The sequence below is a fragment of the Ovis canadensis genome, chromosome 3 (assembly GCF_042477335.2).
Source record: "Ovis canadensis isolate MfBH-ARS-UI-01 breed Bighorn chromosome 3, ARS-UI_OviCan_v2, whole genome shotgun sequence".
Classification (NCBI taxonomy): Eukaryota; Metazoa; Chordata; class Mammalia; order Artiodactyla; family Bovidae; genus Ovis; species Ovis canadensis.
The window spans coordinates 6,141,940-6,158,039 of NC_091247.1; the positions used below are offsets into that span (position 1 = coordinate 6,141,940).

The window sequence follows — 16,100 nt, forward strand, 5'->3', positions numbered from 1 at the left end:
AACTAGAGGCGGACGGGGACTGTGGGGGCTGTGACGTAGGCTGTGCGGGGGTGGCAGAGGCCACATGGCCCAGGGCAGGAAACCCACGAGGCCTTGAACAGTGATGTGATAGATTTCAGAGTGGTGGAAAACACCCCAAAGCTGGGAGTCAGGCTGTGACAAGTTGCTTCACCTCTTTGAGCCTCAGTTTTCTCATCTGTAAAATAGGTGGAGAGGGGGAATGATATCTGCTTTTGACTGCCTTGGGCTTCCCTGGTGGCTCAGACAATAAAGAATCTGCCTGCAGTGTGGGAGAACTGGGTTTGATCCCTCAACTGGGAAGATCCTCTGGAGAAGGGAATGGCTACCCACTCTAGTACTCTTGCCTGGAGAATCCCACAGAGGGAAGAGCCTGGCAGGCTACCAGACACAACTGAGTGACTAACACTTTCTTTTGACTGCCTTACAAGTTAAATACATAGACAGTTTCTAAATTTCTTACTGGACATGAAAGTCATCCAAGAAGGTGCCAACGAGGGCCTGGTGCTGTCACCTGCCCTGCAGGAGACAGGATGACTGGAACAGCCTCCTGCTGACACCTGCCTCGGAGAAGAGCTGCTCGGGTGGGGCAGAGAGGCGGGGCCACCGGGACCCTGAGGTCGCTCCCTGCGGTCACCTTGCTTGTTGACTCTATGTCAGGATGACCAACCATCCTGGTTCCAGACTCGGAGACCCTCTCCCCACCACCCAGTCCTGGGCAAACAGGGATAGTGATCCTCCTAGCTTTCCTCCTGGGCTCAGATGGGACTGGGAATAAAGCCCTTGAGCCTTCAAAGTGCCTTCGAGGCCAGCTGCCATCCTTTCCTGTCTCCCCTTAGCGGGCAGGAGCAGGGACCCAGAATGGACCCCCAAGACAGATCCAAGGAGGGGTGAGGGGCCTCCTTGAGGACCTGCAGCCTGATGGCTCCATGGACCAGGTGGAAAAACCAAGGCCAAAGAAGCCGCCTGTCCCCATCACGCTACCCCGCCCCCCGGTGTGGGAGTCAGACCGAGGACTCTAGAACCCCTGTCCAGTGCTCTTTCCGCTGCTCTCCACCACCACCCCGCCATCGTTTCCCAGCTGCTTTGTTGAGAGACAGCACGAGGGATATGGTCAGAGACATGCCCCACTCCCCAGGCCTAACCAACCACCACCTTCCCTGGGACCAGGGCTATCCTCGGCCAAAAGGCAAAGTGATCCAGGGCTTGGGGCCTCTGGGTGACCAACAGGATTCCACAGGTCCTTCCCCACCTGCCGGGGGCTCCTCACTGACTGTCCAGCCCCGGGTTGAACTCCGAGCTGCCTGCCTGGGCTCTGACCCCAGCCCCTCCATCTGAACTCTCCTGCCTCCCACCTCTACCCGCACTGGGCCTTCAGACTTGGACCTGGGGCTTGTCACTTTCCCCTGCCGCACTTAACCGGAGCCACGAACACAACGAGAATGGAACAGGATGAAACAGGATGAGAGTGCATTCGGGAGGAGAGAGGAGGTGGGAAGGCCAGGCGAGCCGGCATCCCCACTCTCTCTGCAGTGGGAAACAGGACTCTCTGACAGCACCGATTAAATAAAATAACTAACTAGAAATAAAGTGGCATTTGCTTTGCATTCCGAGGTGGTGGCTCACGCCTGCCTTCTTTTTACTCTGCCTTCCTAAAAGCCCAGTTCAAATGACAAATAGTTTGTTGCTGAGTATCAATACCATCTATTTATCCATCCCAGCGGGAGGGCTCACTTCCAATGTCATCTCGGGTTGGGGGTGTTGGGGGTGTTCGGGGAGGGAAGAGAGTGAAGAAAAAAAAAAAAAGGAGAGAGTTGGTGGGGAGGGACGGGGGATGGGGAGAGGGCGAAAGAAAGCATGAAACAGGGCTGAGAAGGAGAAATTGGAGGCAAATGGCCCATGAAGTAAACCGTGATGTAGAGGCATGATCAATGCGGCAAATGGTTTATTCATCCATCAGATACGGCGGGCCGGCGACTGAATGAACTCTTTCACTGTGGGCCGTATGAAGTTAAAGCAAGTAAATTTCTATCTTTCTTCGCATTAGCTGCCTCATTGCCCTTCAATCAGCCCTCATGGAGGCAGAAAATGGCTCCACCATCTGCCTTCAAACCCTCCCCTCGGCAGGCCTCAGGCTTTTTGGGAGCGGGGGGGTTGGGGAGGGAGGGGGCCACTGGTTCCCTGAGCTCGGTCTCCCCAGTGCCTCCAGAGGGGGCCAGGGCTGCCCAGCGTGCAGAGTTCCTCCACTCTGGGGAAGAGCACCCACCCGGGCCCCTGGAACCTGCTGGTGGCAAGGGGCTGCCTGCCCTGGCCCCCACCTGCAGCAGGGCGGCCTGGGAAAGCGGAGCTGGAGTGGGCCAGCCCCTAGGTTCCTCGGCCTGGCCCTGCACTTCTCAGCGGGAGTATGGTCCCCCCACTCCTCCTGGGGAGGGCAGAGCAGAGCATCCACTCCTGAGAGAAGAACCTCATCTCCTTCCTCCCCAAAAAGAGCTTAGCCGGCCGGAGGAGGGAGGGTGCGACCCCTGGTTCCCCGGCTGAGGCCTTGGGCCCCGCGCCAGGACAGACCAAGGGCTTTCACATCCCAGGAGGCAGGGGTTGCCTTGTGCAGCTGTTTGCATAAGAAGCCAGAGGCTCAGAGAGGTTGGGCAGCTTACCCAAGGTTGCACAGCCATAGAAACAAAGCCAGGAGTCATCAGACCCAGGTCTCTGGGAGCCACGCACTCACCTTCCCACTTGACTAGGGGGTAGAATCCTGAAAAATACTCTGGCTAGCACTTCCTTGTCCATGCACTGCCCGCATTAGAAAGGAGGCCTGAGAGGGGAAGGGACCTGCACCCCGGCAGTCGTGGCTGCTAGAGGAGCCGCTGGGCTCCGCTCAGCCTCCCCCAGCCCCCGGGGCACTGACTGACTGGCTAATTAGGGGTGGCCGGCCTGAGTGTCATGGGGTCAGCCAAGCATGAACTGGAAAAGCCTGTGACCAGCAGGCAGTGGCCTTGTGGGGCCATCAGTCCCCAGGGGACGAGGGTGTGGGCTCTGCTGAGTGACACCGCTGGGCTGAGGGCTGAGAGGGTGGGGAGAGGAGGTGTGCAGGCCATCGGGGAACTGGAGGCTTCTGGGAGGGCGGGTCATTCCTCTGGGCCTCAGTTTCCTCCCCCAGGACACAAGGAGGCTCGGAGCGGAGGAGAATGCAGACCCCAGGTTTGGCTCCAGAAATAGCCCCTGGTATAGGTTAGATTATTGCCAACACCGATCCAGAGGGCCCGGTCCCCACGGGGAGCTCTCCCCAGGACCAGGCTCACTTCACCCTCGCCCAAACCATCCTCTCCAGCTGGCCTTCCTAGATCGTGTGCTGCCCCCCACCCCCGCCCCCCCCTCACCCCCGCCCCCCCCCCACCGCCCTGGCCCAGCTGCACAAGGGCCCCTGCCCACCCCCAGCTCACCCCACCCCCAAATCAGCCAGGGAATGGAGACAGTCCCTGGGGGGACAAAGAGATTTTTTTTTTCTTTCTTCCCAGGATAGATTTCATCCTGCCTCCCCCATCTCCCACGGTGGGCAGGGGGAGACACAAAGGAACCCCTCCACCCCCCCCAAAAGAGAGAAAAACCTTAACTTCAAACAGGGCCCCGAGGTCCAGAGGGAGCCAGCCGGGGAGGCCGGGGACCTGGGACCAAGGCGGGCGGGCTGGTGTGTGCGGAGCCCAGGCCCAGACAAACGGATCTTGAGGCTCCGATCTGTGCCATCTCCCCCTGTGGCAGCGGCCGAGGCAGCCCGAGAGCTGGTGGGCACAGACTGGGCCCTCCCACAAGTGTCTCATCTGCCTAATTGCTTCTTTATTGTCTCACAATCGCACTCTCCGTTCCCTGAAATATTTCCTTCCCCTATTCATCATGGCAGCAATTAAGAAAAAAAAAAGAGCGCCGGGGAGGGGGGAGGATCTGAAAAAACGCAGTGAGGAGTGGGCAGGCGACAGGGGGCCTGGTGGGGAGGGTCGGGGAACACAGGCAGGGCTCAGCCCCACCCCATGCCCGGCCCCCCGTGAAATTTCAAATTAGGCTACAAACACACCAGACCGTGTCGGCATGGAGCAGCCAAAACCAAAAGACTGGGCTCGGGGGAACGGGGGATTACCTTGGGGTTCTCCAGGATTCCAGCCTCGTAGCTGCAGGGGAGAAAGAAGGAAGACAGAGGAGGGGGGTCAGTGCAGGAGGAACAGAGGGACACACCAACAAGAGGCGGTCTGCCCTCCCTGAGGCCGCCGGGCTCCGTCCATGAGGGCCCATCATGACCCAGATGGGTGGGTGCTCCCCAAGGCCTGGAGGAGCGGTGGACAGGCAGGTCCGTCTTACCTGATATGCATCAGGTTCTCATCCATGCTCCACGGGTTCTTGGGGGTGACTGGGACGGGGATTCCATGTTGCTGCAGGTAAGAGGTTAAGACAACACAGGTAAGGCAGTGTTGGCACAAGGCAGCTCGAAGGACATGAGGGTCAGGCCTGCTTGCCTCGGTTTCCTTTCAAAGTCAGAGACACCCCCAAACTCTGGCTCCCAGGCCAACAAGACCCTGGACCGCCCCCTGCCCCCACAGTCTCCTTCTCCCCACCCCAGGCTGGCCTGGGGAGTGATGGCCCCATTTTTGAACACCCCCAGGTAGAGAGACTCTAAGACCTAGTGTCCGAGATGCTGTGGAGTGCATGCTGACCTTGGAGGTTTCTTCCAGAAGATTCTGAGCCCACACGTCAGGTGCTGAGGGTTTCCCAGCACCGTCCGTGGACCGCCACCCTATGAGCTGGGAGGTGGCATGGACCCAGTTTTCACTGTGGATTTCGACCAAGGCATGCGCACCCACGGGGGTGCTTAATGCTCACCCAAGGAAGCAAGAGGCGCCCACGGGAGCCTCTGGTTCAGGACACTTGTTCCCAGGGTGCGGCTGGGCACTTCCTGGGCCCACGTCTCCTCTCTGCCTGTGGTCACCACGTGCACCACCCTGCAGCCCTGAAGAGGAGTAACCCTCCATCTGATGACGCTTTGCTTCCCAAATGATCCAATTCTTTGTTTAGGGGGAGACCCCCCGGAGACCCTGGGCCTGAAAGGCTGTGGGTGACGCGTTGAAGGTCTTTGGTATTAAAGACATCTTTGCTTCCTGAGCTGTCCCTTGCCACCCAGGCTGACACCTGGTTGGATCCAGCACAGGATACCATCCTGCTTGCTTCTCCCGGGTACACCAGCTACAGAAGACAGCTACGCCAGCCTAGCCCAGCCCCTGTAAATCAGCAAGACTTCCGCTCTGCCTCCTAGGCCCCCCTTTTCAGCACCTCGCCCAGGTCGGTCCCACCAGTCTCCACTAGCAGTACCCCATCTTTCCGGACAGCTCTCTGCCCTGGCTCAGCTCATACCCACAACTAAGATTCTAGAGGCTTCCTCCAGGGACCTGCTGTTTCCTTCATCACCACCTTAAAATTTCAAAATAGATGAAACCTTCTGGATATTTTTTCCAGTTTTACCAAGAAACTCCGTTTTTAAAGCAACAGCCCACATCCGCTCTAAAATCTGCATCCTCTTCAGTGGAGACCACACGGGTGAACGGAACACTTCACTTCGAGGCTGATCTATGTCGGGGGCTCCTTGCCCGGCAGAGGCGCCCAGAGTCAAAACCACATGCTCGCCCTGTTCTGTCTCCAGGCAGAGAAGGCCCGGTGTGGGGACCAGGACCCTGTCTGTGCCAACTGGGCTGAAATCCCCGCAGAGGAGATTTCAGCTCCCCGGGCTGGGGGCTGAGAGAGCCAGTGGGCAGGTTCCTTGGAGCCTTTCTTCTGGGGGGTGGTTTGGAACCACTCTTGCCTTTTCTCTCTCCCACTGGGGCTCTGCTGGAGCAAAGAGAGAACAGGACCGGCAACCCTTCCTCGGCAGGGAGACACACACAAATGCCAAACACAGGCCCTCAACCAAAGAGGCTTGTTTCCCTTCCCTTCTCTGTCCTGAGCTCCCCGCCAACACACACACCCACACCCCGGAAACTCTGGATACAACTGGCAACAAAAAACAAAACTGCCTCTTGCGTGTACACAGACGGCGCCCCGCTTTCCGGACCCGACCTTGCATGTTGGCTTTAAAAGAATTATGGTGACAGTGATAAGGGTGGGGTGATTCTGAGTGGTCTTCCCGTTGGACGATGGATTTGGGTGGGGGGAGATGGAGAGTGATACAAATGCATGTTTGCCATGAGTCTCCCTACAGCACCTTGTGGCCTGGGCGACTTAACGGGTCTCAAAAGCGGGGCTTTTTCAAAGCCCCATTGATTTTTGTCTCAGCTGAAGCAGCTGCGTGGCTCTGAGTTTTGGACAGAGTCTGGCTGCTGCTCAATTATTCCGGTCACTCCCGGGTGCAGAGACACGGCCATCATTCTAGAACGTGGTCAGATTTTTCAGAGCTCGATTCTGATACCAGCCTCTGAGGGAGGCTCAGTGGTGGCGACCCAGACTCTCTCGCCAGGGCAAACTTTCCTGTTTAAAAGGTTATTTAAGACAGAAGCTGAGCCAAGAACCTTGGGACAAACAATGATTTCAGAAATTCTGGCAAAACCCAGGAGCTGCTTCTGCTTGGGAGCTTCACAGAAACGAAGGACAGCATTACGGGTCAGCCCTTTCTCCAACCACGACTGCTGGCGTGAGAACAGGGATGGGCCGGGGCTCCAGATTCATTATTCTTCAAGATAAAACGTGCTTCAGATTCTGTATCCTCAAGGAGACCAAGGAGGGGAAGAAAGCCTCTAACCCCGTTCCCTTAATAGCTCTGCTATTTGGAAATTTGTTTGGCAACATATGGGCTTGCTCTTGTAAACTCCCCTTTTAATAATAAAACAACAGATGGTCGAGGAGATCTCTCCTCGGAGCTCTCCAGGTCTTAATGGGATGCTGACGGTAGGGGCAGGGCTGGGTCCCCGCCGCGTCCCCCGCCACGCGGCACCTTGGCTGCAGCGAGAGCTCACAGCCAGCCCTGGCGACTGCTATTTAAAAACCCGAGCAATTTTCTGGTGCGTGCACCAGGTTGCTTTCCCCTGTCTGATTGATTGAGGCTGTTTGTCAAGCGCTGCCACCGAGTCGCTAAAAAGAAAGGTACCCTGGGGAGTGGCTAAGGATCTTGATGCAAAACTTCTAATCTGTTTTCTTGCAACTTGTACTTCAAAAAGGGCTGGTGCTGCAGAAGCCTTTGTCTGCCTCTGGCCCTCGGAGCACCTACTTGTTCCTGCGAAAGCACCGGGGACAATTAGTCAGGTAATTAGGGGCAGAGAACAGCCTCGCTCACAGCCCCGTCTGAGTGACACACACCGCAGAGGTGCCAATCTGAGCGGGAAACGGAGGGGCACTGGTGTCCTCCCGCTGGGTAGCCTGGGGTGGGGTGGGGGGCGGGGTGACCTGAGAGATGCTCAGTCCTGGCGAGGACCACAGTTAGTTCTGTGGGGCTGGCCCAGGGAACAGGTGCTGGGGGAGGGCACCAGGGCTGAGGTTTGGTCCCCAGGCACGGGTACCAGCCCCAGTCTCGAACCTCTGGAGGGACATGCCTGGGGGGGCAGTGGACGAGGGCCGGGGTGATGGCAGAGTCCGGCCTTACCTTCGCGTACTCCATCAGATCGTTGCGGCCCTGGAAGCGGTTATAGAACTCGGGCATCCTCCAGGGAGCGATGACCTGGACACGAGACAAGGAGTCAGGCCTGCTGATTCCTCCAGGCGCTGAAGCTGCAGAGCCACCTTCTCTGATAAGGGGCCTGAGGGTCCACCGGTAGCCTGGGTGGGGGGATCAGTGTAGCCCACAGGAAGGTCGGTGGGCAGGGGACCCCCTTAGGCAGGGGAAGGACATAGCCTGCCATCCCAGAGGGTGGTTTTGGAGAAAGCTTGAGTTCCATGGCAGAATGGCTGCGTGTCCCCAGGCAGGTCCCTGCCCTTCTGGATCTCAGTCTCCCCAACTGAGACGTGAGGGTTTGAACCAGACAAGCCTCAAGTTTCTCGATGCACTCCTGTCCAGAGGTCCAGGGCCCCCCCTGCTCCTGGTGACTAAAGCCACCCAGCCTGGCCCTGCGGGGGCTCAAGCACATCCTCCGACCCACCCCCCTCCTGCCACCCTCCCACCCCCCACCCCCAGGGCTGCTCTGGGTGGGGGAAAGGAAGGGAACTGGAGCATGAGTGGAGGCACAGAACTCATCCTACCAGCCTGGGGGTGGAGGGTCAGGGACAGGTCGCCCAAGAAGAGCCCCTACTCAGCCTTGAAGCCAGCCAGGCCTCTGCTTAACTGAGGGTGGGGAGGTGTCATCTAGATGGAGAAGCTGGTTTGATTTCTAGGCTGGGGGTGCTGGTGGGGCTGGGGTGGCTGTGCCCCCCACCCAAGTCCTGGAATGAGCAGAGCCTGGGCGGAGCACCCTCTGGCCTCATCCTGGTTCCCAGAGACCAGCTTGGGGCCCCATTACCAAGCCCCATTCCACCCCTGGGCTTGGCTTCTGCAGACAAAGACCCAGAAACCAGACACCCTGACCCCCCAAGTTGCTGTGGGAACAGAGAGTCGGGGTCAGGCCAGGGCCCAGGCCCACACGCCTGCAGCATCAACACGCAGCTTCTGTTTGGGGGGCTTCTCTGCCTCCTGGTGTTTGGGGTCAAAGCAGATCACTAGAGCTTACGACTGCTCACCTCTGGGCCACTCTCACCCCCTAAGCAGCTGCTGGCTGATTGGTTAAAGGGACAGAGAAAGAGGTTCCACTTAAAAGAAAAAAATGAAAGCCCTTAGGGCCCCTTGCGGACTTGGGAAGGGCACATCTTTTGTAGCTTTAGCTGGAAGTGGCCGCAAAGAAGCTTGGAGCCATGCCCACCCACACTGTCCAAAGTGGGAGCCAGGGGCCACACATGGCCTCGGAGTCCTGAACTGTGACTGGTCCCGGTTCTAAGTGGAGAGCACACAGTGGCTCTTAAAGACTTTGTACGGAAAGAATGTAAACTATTTCAACATCGATAACGTTGAATGACACCATTTTGGATATACAAGGTTCAATAAAACATATCATTAAAATGACATTACCTGTTGTTTTTCATCTTGGTTTTTTGACGGGACCACTAGAAAAATCGAAATAATCACCCTGGGACTCGCGTTTGCAGCGCGCAGTGAAGCTCTGCTCTGGGCTCTGTTCACTAGATGCCCAGAGGCCTGGGCCTGCTTTTCCCCCTCCCAGGAAGGAATCCAAGAACCCGGAGTCTGGTTCAGGCAGCGGAGAAGGAGGGGGCCTGAGCTGGGCGGCTCCCGCCGGGGTGGAGGGCTGTGAGCAGCCCTGAAATCAGCCCAGAATGGTCCTAGTCCGCACGTGGGAAGGTAGGCGTGGACCCGCAAGGATGCTGCTGGAAGGGTGGCCTCGTCTTTCCGTCCAGTGCCTGACCCACCCAGATGCCGGGGCAGCCTCTTCAGGAAGGACGAACGGTCAGGGACAGAGTGCTGTCCCCTGCAGCTGGGGTAAGTGGAGGGAGTGCTCCATGGAAAAAGGGCACCACCCGCCACAAGGCCCCTGTCTGGGGAACCTCCCAGTGAGCCCCATGCCCTGTTCTCCCCACCCTGGGCCTCAGCTACCAGCACCTACCCTTTTAGAGGAGAGAAGCAACATCCTACCTTGATCTGGGGGGCCAGCGAGTAGCAGGTGAGCTCAAACCGGATCTGGTCGTTCCCCTGAAACATACAACAGGGGGTTTCAGGAGCCACAGAATGGGGACTGGTTGGGAGGGTTCAGGGCAGAGGCAGTGCCGGGCGACCTTCGACGGTGCCCCCTGGGTGCTCCTGTCCCGCACAGGCTCTCCCCTCCTGAACCGGGTGCTACCAAGCCGTCTAAAAGATGAACACTGGGCTTTCTTGGAGCACGCTTTCTGCCCTGGACTCGAACCCAGGTCTCCCTGAGTGCAGAGCCGAGCTGTGAGGGGACTCGAACATGCAGGATGTATACGCACAAGATGCCCACGTGATGGTGCGACTGAGACGCGACGATCGGAACCTCTGTGTGCACCGGTGTGAGGGTGCGCCGTGGCCGGTGGGGGCTGTAGGCCATGGCGTGCACAGGCACAGGTGGGTGTGCCTGGGAACGCGACAGGCCTCGCACATGGGTCATCATGTATGTCCACTCTCTGGGGGGTGGGGGGGGGGGCGGCGCGTATACCTGCGGGGCTGGAGGCCTGGCTCTGCTGAGACCTCAGGCAGCCTCCCTGGGGCTGCCCAGGCCTCAGCCTCTTCCTACCTGGCCTCACTGGCCCTAAGATCGAGCTCATTTCTGGGGGTTTCATGACATTGTGTCCACTGAACTGGGAGCCCCGTGTCCTCTGTGAGCCTCGGGTATCTCGTCTACACAGTAGCTGTTTGGGGGAGGGGTTGGATGTGGATGACCACCGAGGCCCTTTGCTTCTCTGCACAAACTGGTCCAGAGGTAGGAGGGGCTTGTCCAAGGGCACAGAGCCCAGCCCAAGCAGGAGCATGGGGGCCCCATTGCCCCCATCCCCCTCGGGTGAGTGGTCTACGCCCTCGAGGGGAGGAGGAGAGGGCCCAGCCCGCCAGCCCTGGAGACAATGGCTTCCAGCCACCCGCCTGCCCCCCATCAACTCGGCGGCCTGGAGGGAGGCTTAAGCGCTGTGGAAATAACAGAGGGACCTCTCGCCTACTGTGAAAACTGCACGGGCGCAGCCAGGCAGCGGCGGGAATAACATGTTATTTTCCAGAGTCTTGTCAGGCGACGCGGAAATACTGGTTTCAGCCCCTCTCCTCGGAGCCAGGAGCCGAGGCTGCTCCTCTCTGATCGCTCCCCGGGCCCATGGGCTGGGCCAGACCAGCCGTCCCCATTGGCCTCCGTCTGGTCCCTCCAGTGAGGGCCTACTTTGTGCTGGCTTTCCCACGGGAGAGCCACCTGGCACCAGTGGGGGGTTTTTAACCCTGTTTTGCAGATGAAGTGATTCAGGCTCAGAGAGGTGGAGCCACTTGTCCAGGGACACACAGCCAGAAGGCACCAATCCCACCCTGACAGCTCACCGTCAGGTCACGGGGCTGAGCTCCATACACAACTCCGCAAATCCTTACATGGCAGCGCCCCATTTTTATCCCCATCTCAGAGGATGAGATGGTTGGATGGCATCACTGACTCAAAGGATGTAAATTTGAGCAAACTCGGGGAGAGAGTGAAGGACAGGGAAGCCTGGCGTGCTGCAGTCCATGGGGTTGCAAACAGTTGGACGCGACTGAGAGACTGAACATCGAATAACAACATGGATGGGGAAACTGAGGCACAGGTGGTAACGCCTGCTCAAGGGCCAGTGGGCTGCAGTTCCTGGAGCGGCGGCGGTGGTACTTGATTAGAGGCAGGCTTACTTTAGACTCGTAAAGCATATGGTCCAGTGTTGCATATCATGGTGATTATTCCTCTAGGGCTTCAGGTTTCCCCAGCACAATGGTGGCTTGTGCTTCCCTGGACCGGCATGTCTGGCTGGGGTCTGCCTAACAGGATCGCCGAGGGGACACCCATCTGTTCCCGAGCCAGATGCCCTCGCAGGAGCCAGAGTTGGCTCTGAGACCTGTCCAGTCCTTCCCCTTCCTAACTCCAGGACCCCCAGCCCCAGGGAGGCCCTGGCAGGTTCCAGGGGGCCGAGGGGGGAGGTATATCACATCCTGCACACCCGCCATGTGTCCACGCGCGGACACACGTGCGCAAGTGCAGGTGTGCCCTTGGGGACTGCACGGGGCCCTCCCATCTGCTCCTGGACGAGCCACACAGATGGCGCTGTCTACAAAACTGCTGCCCACGGCCCTGCGGCTCCTATTCCCAGGCCCCTCTTCCAAAACCAGGGGAGGGAGGGAGGGAAGAGGCTCAGGAAGGGCCACCCCAGCTCCCGTGCAGCCCTCTGGCGGGGAGGGATCAGAGTCCCCGAAGGGCTGTGAAGGGGCGGGCCCCAGCCCTCTCTGCACCAGGTGCCACGTGGGCTGGGCCTGGGCAGGGAAGCCATCTCGGGCCTCCGGGTCTTTGCACAAGCTGTTCCTGCAGCCTGGGGTGCCCTTCCTGCCTGACATCACTGCTGACTCCTGTTCCCTCTGATGCCTCAGGGCCACCATTACCCCTTGCTGGGTTAGCCCCCGATACGAGCTTCCCAGGCGGTGCTAGTGATAAAGAACCTGCCCACCAACACAAGAGATGCAGGTTCGATCCCTGGGTTAGGAAGATCCCCTGGACAAGAGCATGGCAACCCACTCCAGTATTCTTGCCTGGAGAATTCCACGGACAGGGAGCCTGGTGGGCTACAGTCCATGGGGTCAGAGTCGGACAAGACTGAACTGGCTTTGTCCATATGGACATTCCAGGGCATGGAGGAAAGCCAGTGCTGGGTAAGGGTTCAGTGGGCGGAGTCAGTGAGCCAGTGCATGAGAGAGGCTGGAATGAGGGCCCCGAGGCCCTGGGTCTCTCCACTGCCCAACTTGCAGAAAGTTCTGGCTCAACTGTCCCATGTGGATCTGACTCTGGGTTGCCAGCCTTCTGCGGCTGCATCGCTCACTCTGGATGCTCATCTCATGTGTTCAAGTCATGATACCCCCCGTCCTGGGGCGGGGGGCTGGCAAACAGACCACCAGCCCCTGCAGGTGGGTGGCCCCTCTCTCCCCAGCAACCCCGTCTCACGCCTGGCACCCTGTGGAACCCTCCAGGCCTCCCTGCTCTTCCCCAATCTCTTTCCTCTTGTAGGCAGCTGTCTTCAGAGGCTGCTGGGGGCTTTCCCAGGTCATGTAAACAAGGGGAAACCAAGGCATGGGAGTAAGTCATGCCCATCAACCTCCAGAAGAAATGGGAGATGTTGGGGTGGAGGGCAGACAGGGCCCCCTGTCCCCTGTGGCCTAGCTGCTGGTCTTGGAGCCCCCAGTGATGTTTCAAATCTGACTCTCTAATGGACACTGAACTGCAGGACCGTCCCCAGATCTCCAGAGGCCACAAAACTACCGCAGACAGTATTCTCAGAACCCAAGCCCTGCAGTACCAGAGGGAAACAGGTTCCCTGCAGGGTTAGCCCAGGAAGGCCGCAAACCTGAGCCTCTGGTGCCCTCTTGTGTCCAAATGGAGAAACGCACACAAGTGCTGGCCTCTTTCCGCCTGTGGGCTTACGTGCTCAATTATGTCTGGCTCTTCGCAACCCCATTGACTGTAGCCCACCAGGCTCCTCTGTCCATGCGATTTCCCAGGCAATACTGGAGTGGGCTGCCATGTCCCTCTTCAGTAGCGTCTGACTCTTTGTGACCCTATGGACAGTAGCCCGCCAGACTAGCTCACAGGTAGCTGGGAATGGCTTCCCAGGTGGCACAGTGCTAACGAGTTCATCTGCCAACCTCGTCCCCAACACGTAACGCTTCCAGGCCCCACCACCATGGCACCGTTGAACTTAGAAAAGTTGGAAATGCCGCAGACTCTCTTAAAATAAAATTGGCCTTATTTTAAAGACAATGAACCTAAGCTTCTTTGGTGGGTTTCCCTGGTGTCTCAGTGGTAAAGAAGCCACCTGCGGTGCAAGAGCCCTGGGTTTGATCCCTGGGTCGGGGAGATCCCCTGGAAGAGGAAACGGCAATCCACTCCAGTATTTCTTGCCTGGAGAAACCCCATGGACAGAGGAGCCTGGCGCGCACCGCACCCTTCACAGACTCCCGCACAAGCTTGCTGACTGAGCACCAGGCGAACGAGTGAGCTTCCAGACACACGAGCCGGCGCCGCCTGGTGGGGGCGCTGTTTGGCAAAATAAAAATGAAGTCGCTCAGTCGTGTCCGACTCTTTGCGACCCCATAGACTATAGCCTACCAGGCTCCTCTGTCCATGGGATTTTCCAGGCAATAGTACTGGAGTAGATTGCTGTTTCCTTCTCCAGCGGATCTTCCCAATCCAGGGATCGAACCCGGGTCTCCCGCATTGTAGGCAGACGCTTTACCGTCTGAGCCACCAGGGAAGTCCTAGGCTGCTCGGCAAGGCCACCCCCGAACAGCGCCTCGTCCATCATAATCTGAGTGTGACTCACTGTCACACTGAGCCAGGGCCTGCCCCCTCCACCCTGCACTGCCTCGGGTCGGGGGCCACGTCTGATCAGGACGTGTGTGCTGGAGCACCCCATCCTTGTTGGCGGTGTGTCCGCTGAGAGCTCGAGTCTCCAGTGTGTGTGGGTGTTAGTCGCTCAGTCCACCCCAGGGACTGCAGCCCACCAGGCTCCTCTGTCCATGGGATTCTCCAGGCAAGAATATTGGAGTGGGCTGCCATTTCCTTCTCCAGGAGATCTTCCTGACCCAGGGATCGAACCTGGGTCTCCTGCATTGCAGGCGGACGCTTTACCACCTGAGCTACTAGGGAAGCCCCAGAGTCTCCAGTAACACTGTCCAAAGGCCGTCGGCATGGTTAGGAATTTTGTTTCTTGAGTCTGTCACCTGCGGGACACAGTGCTGAGGGCTTTTCCTGTTTTATACCCCCAGGGTCCCCCTTCTGTCCGCCCTCCTGCACACAAGGGCCGGAAGGAGAAGGTGTATCTCAGATTGAACTATGTCCCCACAAAAGGTAGAAAGAAAGAAAAAAGTATGGTGAAGCCCTAACCGCACCCCCCCCCCCCCCGGCCCAGCCCTTCAGAACGGGACCTTATTTGGAAATAGAGTCTTACGGATATCATCCAGTTAAGATGAGGTCATTAGGGTGGGTATGACTGGTGTCCTGGGATAAAGGAGAAATTTGGACACAGAACCAGACATGTACGGGGAAGACAAATGTGAAGACGCCCAAGGAGATGGCGCGTGGAGATGGAGGCCTGGGGTGGTGCACCCACAAGCCAAGGACGCCGGGGGAGAGCCTGGAACCCTTCCCTAGCACCTTCAGGCTGCCAACACCTTGGTTTTGGACTTCTGGCCTCCAGAGAGGCTCCATTCCTGGTGTTTACACCGCACAGTCTGTAATGCGGTTGCCCTGGAAACAAAGACAGGGTCTCCTCTCCACTTTGCAAGTGAAGAAACTGAGGCTCAGGAAAGGCAAGGGCCTTACTCAGGGTCACACAGCTGGGACTCAAGCCCTCTGGGAACGGGTGGCCTCCTGTCCACCGCGTTGCACAGCGACTCCCACTGTGACCGTGGCCAGATGTCCACCTCAGAACATAGCCTACTGTTCAGTGGAATATTATGTGCTGAGCTCACACTGGAATACTTCTTTCTTCTGTGTGATGACGTCACAGACTGGACACACAGTAGTTTCATTTCTTTCCATCTGCATTCAGTTTCTCAAGATAGATGGCTTAGTGAATTTTATCTTTTAAATTCAACCTTGAAGTTTTCAAAATCAGATCTATGCAACACGTTATTAAGAGGGATTTCCCTGGTGGTTAAGAATCCGCCTGGCAATGCAGGGGACTCAGGTTCCATCCCTGGTTGGGGAACTAAGATCCCACATGCTGCAGCCAACTAAGCCCTCGCTCTGCAATGAAGACCCAGCGCAGCCAAAAAAAAAAAAACACAACAGAGACATCTATTCCATTCCTGCCCCTTCCACTCACTGTGGAGAGTTTCCATGTAGCTTCCCAGTGTTTCTTTCTTATGCAAAATGTAGTATATGGCATCATACAATTGTGCACCCTGCCTTTTTTCACTTACTATATGCATTCTGGGTGATCACGCTCGCTCCTTTTCATGACTATATTGCAAACCATTGTGTTATTTATGCAGCCAACCCCCTATTTATGGATATTTGATGGTTTTTCATCTTTTATAATAGTTCTGAAATAACTAATACTAGGCATGAAAAAAGAAAAAGATGAGCCTGAGCCTCAGAGGCAGGTTTGCAAAAATGGGGTGACATGGCTTCTACCACAGTGGGAACATGGGAGACACACACTTGGGGCGCAGAGTGGAGCTGTCCCTGACTTGCTGCTGGAAACATTCCTCTTAGAGTGGATGGGCCAGTCTGTCCACATAGTCCCCTTAGTCATGCTGGGCGGGCCAGTCCATGGCACAGCAGACTGTTCTGGGGGAGAACTAACAACTGCTCGAGGACCGCCCATCAGGCCTGGCTGTCCACGTCCCCCTG

The 16,100-nt window shown here is 57.6% G+C and overlaps 1 protein-coding gene across 1 annotated transcript in view; it reads right to left on the bottom strand.

The window, feature by feature from the left end:
* Window positions 1-16,100, bottom strand: part of ASS1 (argininosuccinate synthase 1) — a 51,326-nt gene that overhangs the window by 23,558 nt on the left and 11,668 nt on the right. Inside the window, exons 5-8 of the mRNA XM_069582166.1 lie at window positions 9,659-9,715; window positions 7,628-7,702; window positions 4,366-4,436; window positions 4,148-4,178 (exon numbers count right to left, since the gene is read on the bottom strand). Of these exons, the coding sequence (XP_069438267.1) occupies window positions 4,148-4,178; window positions 4,366-4,436; window positions 7,628-7,702; window positions 9,659-9,715 (234 nt within the window). The remainder of the gene's footprint in view (window positions 1-4,147; window positions 4,179-4,365; window positions 4,437-7,627; window positions 7,703-9,658; window positions 9,716-16,100) is intronic.